This window comes from Panulirus ornatus, chromosome 22, assembly GCF_036320965.1.
Source record: "Panulirus ornatus isolate Po-2019 chromosome 22, ASM3632096v1, whole genome shotgun sequence".
Lineage (NCBI taxonomy): Eukaryota > Metazoa > Arthropoda > Malacostraca > Decapoda > Palinuridae > Panulirus > Panulirus ornatus.
In genome coordinates, this window is record NC_092245.1 from 4,509,463 (window position 1) to 4,522,955 (window position 13,493).

The 13,493-nt window shown below is 47.1% G+C and overlaps 1 protein-coding gene across 1 annotated transcript in view; it reads left to right on the top strand.

Annotated features, from left to right (window-relative positions):
• LOC139756502 (uncharacterized) overlaps positions 1-4,477 on the top strand; it is a 28,525-nt gene extending 24,048 nt beyond the window's left edge. Inside the window, exons 4-5 of the mRNA XM_071675949.1 lie at positions 63-230; positions 2,466-4,477. Coding sequence (XP_071532050.1) covers positions 63-230; positions 2,466-2,954 — 657 coding nt within the window. The 3' untranslated portion in view covers positions 2,955-4,477. The remainder of the gene's footprint in view (positions 1-62; positions 231-2,465) is intronic.
• Positions 4,478-13,493: the final 9,016 nt, after the last annotated feature.

Consider the following 13,493-nt stretch of genomic DNA (forward strand, 5'->3'; position numbering starts at 1 on the left):
AGATAGATTCCCTGCCTCATACGTTGGTGAGTAATGAGCAGCGTCTTGTCCCTCCCTCACAGGTGTTGACGGATGTGCAGTACTTAACCCGGGCTCAGTACTTCACCCAGACCTCCTACATCACGGACACCCAACTCCAGTACGTCACCGTCACACGATCGCAGGTCCAAACTCAATATCAAACCGAGACTCAATACCAGACCCAGTTCCAGACCCAGTTCCAGACTCAGGTATGGCTGAAGTTTGTCGTATCTCTGGAAAATCATAATCTATCATTGATGCCGAAATGAATTACACACTAATTACCATAAACCTAGAAGCCTATTCGTTAATCTGTCACCACAGGATTCTGTCAGACACGATTTTATCAGTGTTAGATCTCTTACAGAAACTGACGTTGTGTCATATTGGGAAGATAATTCAAAGTCATTGAGCCACACAGAAGACAACATGGTTAGCTTGACTTATAACCCATGTGGAACTCTTTGTCTAAATGCTTGTGTCACATTATAGCAAGAATTTCAGATATATATGTTACGTGGCTGACACCAGTGCTGATGATCCTGACTGTTTACATCGAGTCATTATGAATCATAATTATACTTTGCCATCTTTTATATGGATGACTTTATTCCATTATCATATTTCAGTTGGAGAAAAATTCTCCCACATGCAAAATAGTTTTTTAATCTTTCTCTGACTCCCACTTCCAGGATCTGATCTTTTGTTTTGTACAGACAATTTCTGGGTAATTCTTTGGGGATAATTTTCGTTGATAATGTGGTTAATTTTTAACATATTTTCTCTGAGGAATAATTGAGAGAATCCAGCTAAGAAGTCTGTACAGTGAATCACTTCCTCCGGAGACCATGAAGGTTAGTACGGAGGCCTAGGTGTGGGCAGCGTGTTGCGGCATACCTCATAACCTTGGTTCCTGCAAGGCTGGCTATTTCTATTCTTCCTGTGTTACTCTGCCGCTCCAGCTGTTTGATCAGTACACTGTCGTTGCGCAGATAATGGTTAGTCTCCATTGTCGTCCGCTCAGCATAGAGAACTACACTGTTGACAGGGTCAACTCCAGGGTCAGCTCATGGAAAGCGAGAGAACCTCGTTACCCCACCGCTGTATGAGGCAACATGGATAAGCAGTGAGGACCACTGCATATATCTACACAAACGCTATGTACTAACCAGACTAGGTGGAATGCCCACCACACGATCCCTGTATTCCACGGTAGGAGAGGGAACACAAATGCCTGGGAGACCTTCACATGACTCCCCTACTTAAACACCGTCACAACCAAATACTTATTGATGGACCACCACAAGTCAGACCCCGAGCGGTTGTTGACTCGCTCGTCAGATTAATCGAAGCTCTGGACGAGATTGATAACCAAGACGTAAAATCATTCCGAGACCTTAATGTCCTCCTCCTGCCCATAGACTTGACAACGTCACCCACTGACTCACGTGTAACACTGGTCTCTGACATGCCTCGCTGCAGCTTGTTCCTCCGGGATCTACTGACGCAGCACAAGGCAGGGAACAACGTCTGCCCACATCACTACAGCGGCAACGAAGTGCGTACGTCAGGAACAGTTGATACTGAACACAGCCACCATGCCAGCTTGTGGTCTCCTGCCACACAGCGTGATGAGACTTCATTTCCCTCGCTGCACGTAAGCCCTGCCCATCGTGTACGGTACATAGTCTCTGTATGTATGACATCCGCCAGCAGACACCTGAGAGTAAGACTCACTTCGTCTGCAAAATGAGTCAAATCGTCAAGTTGATTTCAGCGGCGCTGCAGCATGACGTGGGAAAAGGCGGAAAATGTCATCCATGACTACGTCTGCAACAATGACCACGTAACTCATAAAAGAACTAGTTAACTAGTTACTCCCAGAGGTAAGGAAATAAATGACAATAATAGTCTATACAAAACAACAGAGTCATATTACCCTGTTCCTGCCGTGCGACTCTGTGCATGTCACACGACGAGGTGGTGATGGTAAGGACCGCGTCGCACTACAGGTTTGGTTGAGGGAGTAAGCGACGGTTTAACAAGGACCCGTCGTCACGGGAGGCAGGTTTATCCGCTGAAGACGTCATACTAAAGAATTAATGACATGTCCGAACTGAACGAGTGACACAGCAACCAAAAATAATGCGGCTCTTGTGACGGGTAGTTGCTGGAACAACACACAACTGCGAGGGACTAGTTGCCTGGCTCACCACCAGGGGGTCAGGAGGGAGGATCTCCCCTGCAGTATGGGGGGGAGGAGAGTCTCGCTGGCAGGTTGTGGTTTATTCTCTTGTCTTTGTAGCAGCAAGAAGTGCCTCTTGAATTTTCGTAGATGTCTTAACCACTTTACGAAGTAACAACCCTTCACTCACATTTGATGAGGCAATCTAACTATTACTTTCCCTCAAAACAGTAACAGACATTTTTTCTTTGCCCTACAGTACGAGACAGAGACCGCCTACAGCACCCAGGTGCAGTACATCACCCAGACCCAGCGGGTGCCCGAGTACATCACCCGCACCGTCACGTCAGTCCAGGTGCAGACTCAGGTAGTCAGCCAAGCCCAGCAGGACCCCCAGTACATCACCGTGACAGTCACCAGTACACAGCTCCAGAACAATGTCGTCACCCAGACCCAGCGGGTGCCAGAGTACATCACCCAGACCCAGCGGGTGCCACAGTACCTCACCCAGACCGTAACCTCGACCCGACTCCAGCAGCAGGCGGTGACCCAGACCCAGCGGGTGCCACAATACATCACCCAGACGGTGACCTCGACCCGGGTCCAGCAACAGGTGGTGACCCAGACCCAGCGAGTGCCACAGTACCTCACCCAGACGATCACCACCACCCGCTATGAGACGGTGCCGGCCGACTGTGGGGGAAGCTCTTACGACGCTCCCACCACCATGATGGCGGGGTACTATTAGTGTTGTGTTGCTCTGGCAGAGTGAGCCAGGCTGTGTGGAGGGGAGGGATCTCGAGAGATGTGAGAAGAGGCAAGTCCAATGTGCAGCTGCCTCATCTCTGCTCCACACAGATAATGGTCATCACTCGGCCAGTAACAATAGTGGTAGTTACATAGTTGCCCAAAAGGTTACCTCTTGTTACGTGGCTCATGTGACGAGGGATCCACGTTACGTGGCTCATGTGACGAGGGATCCACGTTACGTGGCGCATGTGTCGAGGGATCCACGTTACGTGGCTCATGTGACGAGGGGTCCACGTTACGTGGCTCATGTGACGAGGGATCCACGTTACGTGGCGCATGTGTCGAGGGATCCACGTTACGTGGCGCATGTGACGAGGGGTCCACGTTACGTGGCTCATGTGACGAGGGATCCACGTTACGTGGCGCATGTGTCGAGGGATCCACGTTACGTGGCGCATGTGACGAGGGGTCCACGTTACGTGGCGCATGTGACGAGGGATCCACATTACGTGGCGCATGTGACGAGGGATCCACGTTACGTGGCTCATGTGACGAGGGATCCACGTTACGTGGCGCATGTGTCGAGGGATCCACGTTACGTGGCGCATGTGACGAGGGGTCCACGTTACGTGGCTCATGTGACGAGGGATCCACGTTACGTGGCTCATGTGACGAGGGATCCACGTTACGTGGCGCATGTGACGAGGGGTCCACGTTACGTGGCGCATGTGACGAGGGATCCACGTTACGTGGCGCATGTGACGAGGGATCCACATTACGTGGCGCATGTGACGAGGGGTCCACGTTACGTGGCTCATGTGACGAGGGATCCACATTACGTGGCGCATGTGACGAGGGGTCCACGTTACGTGGCTCATGTGACGAGGGATCCACGTTACGTGGCGCATGTGTCGAGGGATCCACGTTACGTGGCGCATGTGACGAGGGGTCCACGTTACGTGGCTCATGTGACGAGGGATCCACGTTACGTGGCTCATGTGACGAGGGATCCACTTCACGAGCACATCTGAGACACACAGGAAGGTGTGGTAATGTACTTCACGGGAGACTTTGGGGACAAAGGTGTCCGGGTGTAGAGCATCTCAGTATCTGATTATCATTATTGTCATGTGACAACTTTGTAAATAATGATCTTATTTACATAATGTGTAAGTAGCACTTAGGTGTTTGTTAAGCGTGAGACGAAGACCCTCTGGATAACACCTTCGACGTATTCCACCTCACCATGAGAGACGTTTCTCCTGAGGTGGGAGGAGGGAGGTTAACTGGTCTACGTCAGGGAGTTGGGCGGTCCTGCTCCTGGCCAGCACTGAGGGTCTGGGTCTGGACGCTACATCACTGCAAAACTAATTCCCACAAAACGTACAAGGCTGTGTGACCCTGATCCGGACCACAACGAGAATGAAAGGTGTTCAAGAATTTTGAGAACTTCCTCAGATCTCTCTCTCTCTCTCTCTCTCTCTCTCTCTCTCTCTCTCTCTCTCTCTCTCTCTCTCTCTCTCTCCACCACTGTCACGTCTAAAACATCTACGGAAAATTGTTTGCGTCTGGCAACAGTGGTCATCAAACGTCACAAGTGTTGTTGATCAGGTGAAAAAATCACATTCCATTGTTCCCAGAAGCCAACACAGCAACACTGACGGTCCACAGGACAAGGCTGTGTTGTGCTGTGAACGCCCCCTCCCCTCCACACGCCCTGCCGTGTTCATGACAGTGGAGTTCATGACCCCAAACACTGGTGTTTCATGACAACGTCAGCAGCACACAAGGAATGACTGACTGGTTGTTCTCTGTGATGGTGCCTCCCGTGTGCACCACAAGTCTTCAGTGCCATAATAACACACGACGCCAGGATGACATGTTGACACGAAGTGCCTTAATGGGTCGACCAGTTCCCCTCCAGCTCCAGTGGAAACAGAAAACATGGGTCGACCAGTTCCCCTACAGCTCCAGTGGAAACAGAAAACATGGGTCGACCAGTTCCCCTCCAGCTCCAGTGGAAACAGAAAACATGGGTCGACCAGTTCCCCTCCAGCTCCAGTGGAAACAGAAAACATGGGTCGACCAGTTCCCCTCCAGCTCCAGTGGAAACAGAAAACATGGGTCGACCAGTTCCCCTCCAGTTCCAGTGGAAACAGAAAACATGGGTCGACCAGTTCCCCTCCAGCTCCAGTGGAAACAGAAAACATGGTTCGACCAGTTCCCCTCCAGCTCCAGTGGAAACAGAAAGCATGGGTCGACCAGTTCCCCTCCAGCTCCAGTGGAAACAGAAAACATGGGTCGACCAGTTCACCTTCCAGCTCCAGTGGAAACAGAAAACATGGGTCGACCAGTTCCCCTTCCAGCTCCAGTGGAAACAGAAAACATGGGTCGACCAGTTCCCCTCCAGCTCCAGTGGAAACAGAAAACATGGGTCGACCAGTTCCCCTTCCAGCTCCAGTGGAAACAGAAAACATGGGTCGACCAGTTCCCCTCCAGCTCCAGTGCAAACAGAAAACATGGGTCGACCAGTTCCCCTCCAGCTCCGGTGAAAACAGAAAACGACCAAACCCAGAAATCAACCAGAAATGATGAAGACGATGGTTGTACCAATGTTGAGAACACCCACCAGTGTTGCACGATACGATGACCCACCAGTGTTGCACGATACGATGACCCACCAGTGTTGCACGATACGATGACCCACCAGTGTTGCACGATACGATGACCCACCTGTGTTGCATGATACGATGACCCACCAGTGTTGCATGATACGATGACCCACCAGTGTTGCACGATACGATGACCCACCAGTGTTGCACGATACGATGACCCACCAGTGTTGCACGATACGATGACCCACCAGTGTTGCACGATACGATGACCCACCTGTGTTGCATGATACGATGACCCACCAGTGTTGCACGATACGATGACCCACCAGTGTTGCGCGATACGATGACCCACCAGTATTGCATGATACGATAGCCCACCAGTGTTGCACGATACGATGACCCACCAGTGTTGCACGATACGATGACCCACCTGTGTTGCATGATACGATGACCCACCAGTGTTGCACGATACGATGACCCACCAGTGTTGCGCGATACGATGACCCACCAGTATTGCATGATACGATAGCCCACCAGTGTTGCACGATACGATGACCCATCAGTGTTGCACGATACGATGGCCCACCAGTGTTGCATGATACGATGGCCCACCAGTGTTGCACGATACGATGACCCACCAGTGTTGCAAGATACGATGACCCACCAGTGTTGCATGATACGATGACCCACCAGTGTTGCAAGCTACGATGACCCACCAGTGTTGCATGATACGATGACCCACCAGTGTTGCAAGATACGATGACCCACCAGTGTTGCATGATACGATGACCCACCAGTGTTGCACGATACGATGACCCACCTGTGTTGCATGATACGATGACCCACCAGTGTTGCACGATACGATGACCCACCAGTGTTGCATGATACGATGACCCACCAGTGTTGCATGATACGATGACCCACCAGTGTTGCATGATACGATGACCCACCAGTGTTGCACGATACGATGGCCCACCAGTGTTGCATGATACGATGGCCCACCAGTGTTGCACGATACGATAACCCACCAGTGTTGCAAGATACGATGACCCACCAGTGTTGCATGATACGATGACCCACCAGTGTTGCAAGATACGATGACCCACCAGTGTTGCACGATACGATGACCCACCTGTGTTGCATGATACGATGACCCACCAGTGTTGCACGATACGATGACCCACCAGTGTTGCATGATACGATGACCCACCAGTGTTGCATGATACGATGACCCACCAGTGTTGCAAGCTACGATGACCCACCAGTGTTGCATGATACGATGACCCACCAGTGTTGCATGATACGATAACCCACCAGTGTTGCACGATACGATGACCCACCAGTGTTGCACGATACGATGACCCACCTGTGTTGCATGATACGATGACCCACCAGTGTTGCACGATACGATGACCCACCAGTGTTGCATGATACGATGACCCACCAGTGTTGCATGATACGATGACCCACCAGTGTTGCAAGCTACGATGACCCACCAGTGTTGCATGATACGATGACCCACCAGTGTTGCAAGCTACGATGACCCACCAGTGTTGCATGATACGATGACCCACCAGTGTTGCAAGCTACGATGACCCACCAGTGTTGCAAGCTACGATGACCCACCAGTGTTGCATGATACGATGACCCACCAGTGTTGCAAGCTACGATGACCCACCAGTGTTGCAAGCTACGATGACCCACCAGTGTTGCAAGCTACGATGACCCACCAGTGTTGCAAGAGCTGCATGATGGCACGGTTGATAAGGGCTGCATGACCTGCCACAAATGTCTGCACTCTATTGTGGCAGTGTCAACATTCTCACACGATCAGTTCAGACCTTAACTACTAATGATGTAATACATGTACGAGGTGGAGAAGGTGACGTTGACTTTGGAATTATGTAAACTATATTTCATAAATGTTACACAATCTTGATAATGTAATTGTAAATTTGTTGTGATACAATTACTTTCATGAACATTTACACAAGCAAACAATATCTCTTTTTGTAAAATAGCTGTGTATTTACAAATAAAGTTTTCTATATCACCGTAAATGGAATAATTTTTTCTGTACGCCTGTCTTAAAAACACACCACGAAAATAAATATTTAGGGAAAATATCACTGAATATCAGACGAGTGACTAACGTGTGTACGTGTGAAATGATCCACAGAAAACTGCGCCACCAGTTTGTGTGGTCACTGGCGGCCCATCACTAAAGTCGTGTCAAGATGCAGTGAAACGAAGACTCAAAAACTTGTTACCAAGGTTCATTATTCCTCTCTCTCTCTCTCTCTCTCTCTCTCTCTCTCTCTCTCTCTCTCTCTCTCTCTCTCTCTCTCTCTCTCTCTCTCGTTGAATGTTACTGGGAGAGCTTTACACTCGCCTGTGTGATCGCCTGCATGTACTTACCTATTTGTACTGTACGGAGAGAGATGTTTACACTCGTGGGTCACCATCCATTGAACAAGCTCTGTTGTCATACAACGTCTTGTGTGGTGTCTGAATTACTCATGTCTTCATCCATCTTATTTCATCCTTCCTGCTGGATTACATGTCACGTTCTCAGGTTGCTCTATTCCTACATCTCTCCATGACGTGTTCAGTGTCCACTTCATCAATCTGTTTTAAAAACTTATAATTTGTGATCTCTAACTCTCCTCCAGTGTGGATAGATACAAAGCCTGTAGGTTTTCCCCGCAAATTAGTTCTCTTTATTCTGGTAGCATCTTTGTTGCCTTCGTCTGAACCTTCTCTATTAGCTCTTCGTGCCTCTTAGGTGTGATGACCAAAGTTGAGAAGCATATTCCAGTGCTGGCCGTATGTAAGATATGAGCAACTTGATCAGTTTTCCTTATCCAGCTATTCTGATATTTACCTGAAAATAGTTTGTGTCCTTAACTATCCTCATGTGTAACAGATTCCAACAGCACAGCTGCGTTTCCTTGATAGCAAGGATAGAGGTTATCTAGTGTGTGTATTATGTAGGGTCAAGACGTATGATCATCCGCCAGACATCCATCAAGACAGATGGTTCAGTAGACGGGCTGGTGAGGTAGGCACGAGCGGCCATGTTGGCTCAGGAAGTTATGCAATAAAACCTATGATAAGTTCCTAACTGTTCTAAATAACCTTTACGTCTGGCATGAAAATGTTTTTTCCCCCCATCATTTTCTCTGTTGATTTCCAGATATTCCTCTGTCACTGATTCTAAGTAAAGGCAGATGTATTCAGGTGCACCACATCTGGAAACATTTGGAGCTTTTGAAAATCTTTTGTGTTCGAATGAATACTAGTCTGTGGCAACTTGTCATTCACAACAGTGTGTTGATGACACCATCAGCCTGCTCTAGCCAGCTTGTATGCACACACTGCACCCTCTCCATGCATGAGGTCACACCCGCCCGACACTTCTTGACGTAAAAGTCTAAATTTCCTTCCATGTTCGTCACACCACCACATCTACAAGACGCATTGCACAATGATAAACAACACAGTGACTGCAGCTGTTACTGGCTGGAGTGTGATGGTATATGGCGTGAATAAGGTTTGATCTTATTCCTTAATGAGGGCCATCTCAATAGCTTTCTCTCTCTCTCTCTCTCTCTCTCTCTCTATATATATATATATATATATATATATATATATATATATATATATATATATATATATAGATAGATAGATAGATAGATAGGGGGATAGGGGAGAAAGAATACTTCCCACGTATTCCCTGCGTGTCGTAGAAGGCGACTAAAAGGGAGGGAGCGGGGAGCTGGAAATCCTCCCCTCTCTATTTTTTTGTTAATTTTTCCAAAAGAAGGAACAGAGAAGGGGGCCAGGTGAGGATATTCCCTCAAAGGCCCAGTCCTCTGTTCTTAACGCTACCTCGCTAATGCGGGAAATGGCGAATAGTTTGAAAAAAAAAAATATATATATATATATATATACCCAAGCCTCAGCCAGGTACCCAGCACTATCATCCAACTCCAGGACCCCTGCTGTGAAGGGGGTCCTGGGTTATAACCCAAAGGACCAACTGTCTCGGGTTTCCTGCAGCTGCAGGTCTGCGTCACACACAGTAGCAGGGGCAGGAGGGTCTCCTTTGAAGCGAGACGTTCTTTGACGAGACTACTCTCTTTCGCCAACCAAAAATGACACAGCCTCGCCAATGTGCACTCACGGTGTGACCCCAAGTAGGCGGAGTCCGGTAACACCTAAAAGACATTAAAACAGAGCAATTGCTCATATAGAAAAGAAAATGCATATCCATAGAAGTCCACTGACGTAGAACCGCACAAATATCGATTATGAAGGATATAGTTGCTCTCTTAACCAGGATATATTAGTACTATGATATCTACCTAGAAATCACTCCCACAGAGAACGTCATCCTCTGTACTAAACATATCTTAGGAAAATATTACAAATCTAACTTTTAGAATTAATAATCAGATGGAGCGATGACAACACTGCTCCTCATCAACAACACCAGCAGGAACAACAATGTTTCAGTGGATCCCTGCCCCTCATCAGCTGCACCAGCAGGAACAACAGTGTTTCAGTGGATCCCTGCCCCTCATTAGCTGCACCAGCAGGAACAACAGTGTTTCAGTGGATCCCTGCCCCTCATCAGCAGCACCAGCAGGAACAACAGTGTTTCAGTGGATCCCTGCCCCTCATTAGCTGCACCAGCAGGAACAACAGTGTTTCAGTGGATCCCTGCCCCTCATTAGCTGCACCAGCAGGAACAACAGTGTTTCAGTGGATCCCTGCCCCTCATCAGCAGCACCAGCAGGAACAAGAGTGTTTCAGTGGATCTCTGCTCCTCAACAGTATGAGGAAACTATTCCTCGGTACACCTCATTTCCTCATGCCATCTTAAGAGCTTTAATGTTATCAGTATACTACTACTGTAAACATTCAGGTGAACAGATCAAGGATTTTCCGACTGCGACTCTATTAATATATCAAGGATTGTGATAGACGTGTGAGGACCTTAGCCATTGGTCAGGATCAGCGTAAGGACAATGAGGCCCCAAGTGGCACCAGAAATCTTAAATCAGGAGCTCCTCAAGGAAGGGTCCTAAGTCCAACTTTATTTAATGTACTGATGACAGAAATGCGAAGCATTGTTATCCTTGTGGAGTCAGACCAACAGTTTATACTGATAACATATTATTACAGTCACCTACGGAAGAGAAGATACAAGTGGCAGTGCACGACACTTGGTCTTGTTGTGAATATAAACTAAGACCCAATGTACCGTGGGTCTCACAGGAACATTACGTTAACGCTAAGTGGGATGAAGCCTGAGAGGGTACAGGCCTATCAGTACCAGGGACTGTACTATATTGGTTAGGATAAAGTTGTTGAATATACCGAACTGAGACGCATCAGAGCTTTATGTAACGTTACACTACAACCGTTGCCAGCTCTGTCTTGGTCGGGATACGGTGTTGCGACACCCACCCTACAGGTGTTGTATGCACGTATTGTTGGGTCGTAAATTGACTATGCTGCACCATGATTGGCCGTGTTGGGTAAAGGTAGAATTAATAGAACTGAAATTATACAAAACGAAAAGATGAGAGTTTTACTGGGAGGACAACGAACGCCAGCGCCTCATGCAATGAAAATGAAATCAAGTCTGCCAAGTATTCATGACAGATTATAGGAAATCAATGCGACATGTGATATAGAATTACTAAGAAGACGAGGAGGACTTGGTATTGTTCGAGAGTCACGTAGTGGGAAAAGATGTGAAATATGTGAGGAATGTTAGAGGAAGAGTCAATGTTGATGAACTTATGTTGCCATTATGAATGATGCCATGTATGTTATATGAGAACGTGGCACACCTACATTATTGACGATATGCTCAAGAAAGATAAGATACACATTTCCTGTGATGGTTGGCAGAAGAAGAAAGAAGAGCAGTCTGAGATTTAGGGTATGAATATGATTGGCAACATGGAACTGTTTCTACTGCAGAAAATAGGTTCGTGTGTGTGTGTGTGGAGGAGGGGTGTTAAGGATGGTCACACATTAGTACATTATGTTGTTAGTTTGTGTGCATCAGTGCGTATGGGATGGTGCAACTGATGATGTGACACAACAAATCATTTGGATGTTAAACAACGCGAAAGACAAAGATGAATTAAGGAAACATAGAATGTTCGGTTTACCGAGATGATCTGTATGATTATGTTGTGAAAATAATCATTAATGACAATGTAAATGTACCATAATCAATATATGTGTACGATAATGAATATCGAATGAAAATAACGTAATTTAGTACATGTGTACTCAGATGAATGTAGTGTGTTTAGTAATCAATGTATTGCATTAGTCGAAAGTAGAAACATGTGTAATCCTATTGTCTTACATTCTTTTACATATAACAAAAAATCGTAAACTTACCAATATCGTAGTCAGCTTGAGGCGCGTCATCTGTCATGACCGTCGGGAGATTCTGAGCTGAGAACATGGAAACTTTGAGGGTAGTCAGCCTCCGGGGGTCCACACTGAGCAGGATGCAGTCTGGGTGGCGCTACTTTTAGCGCCACCCATGTTAGGCGGTAGCGTCCTGCCTAGAATGAGAACGAGATGGTGAGTATGATTGCTCTCAGGTTAGCGGGATTCTTTCACATCGTATGTTATACCTTAAACAAAACCTTACAAAGATTGTCTGTTTCCCTGAGGAGTACGTTCATATCATCGGTGACTTTAGTGACACTTCTGGTCCAGCCTAATGTTGCATCAGACCAGTGCAGTCCACTCCCTCTGACTCGCTGTAAGTAATGGGTGAAAGTCTAACCTGTCAGTAATTTCTCTGCTTCTCGCTCTGTCGTGAACTTCAGAAACACTAAAGTTGATGTCTTGCCTTCATGTGAGTAATAACTTTACTGTCATTGACTCTGAACACTGCTAGTCTTGTTGTGTATGTATTGTGTTGCATGACAAGGACGTTGTGGAAGGTCGCCGGCGCTCCCACGTCACCTTGAGGTAGGAGTGCGGACAGTTAGGTGGGACCCAGTGTGGGAGAGGGACACATACCATCTGTGCACGTCCCGCTAGGCGGCCAGCGTGATCACTCATCTTCACCTGTGACCTTGCAAGGCAGCGGTGCTGGTACGGTGGACGAGCTGGGTGGCTGTGCATTGTGTCATGCTGGGGGATGACGGGCTGGGTGGCTGTGCATTGTGTCATGCTGGGGGATGAAGGGCTGGGTGGCTGTGCATTGTGTCATGCTGGGGGATGACGGGCTGGGTGGCTGTGCATTGTGTCATGCTGGGGGATGAAGGGCTGGGTGGGTGTGCATTGTGTCATGCTGGGGGATGATGGGCTGGGTGACTGTGCGTTGTGTCATGGCTAAGAGGGTAAGATATTTCTTAGTAATTTTGTTTCAATGAATTCCATGTAAAGATTACTTATACAGGTGAAAGAGGGTTACCCATCGCCATACCAAATTTCTGAGCATAATATTCTCCATTAAATTGAAATACACTTTCTTTTATACACATATTTATCAATTCAATATAAACAGACTTTGAAACAGGTAAATGAATATCATCCAACCCATCAACCAAGGATAAAACATCAAAATTTACCATTTTGAAATCAACATGGATGTCATTAAGCTTGTTAACTTAATGTTTGTTTATGATATTAGAACTTGATATCTTGCCCACTTATTGACTTTATAAACTAACCATTTTGATCATTCATATGTGATAGAGGCCACTGAACTCATTATGGGTTCTGCTGGAATTTTGGCTTATGTGTTTTGATAATTCCAAACATATATGGTAATGAAGGGGACAATGATGAAAGTCTTTTGATGAATCATTACTTTTTGACAACTTCAGTTTTTATCAAAGTGAGAATTCATTGTCTACAATGTATTTCTACTG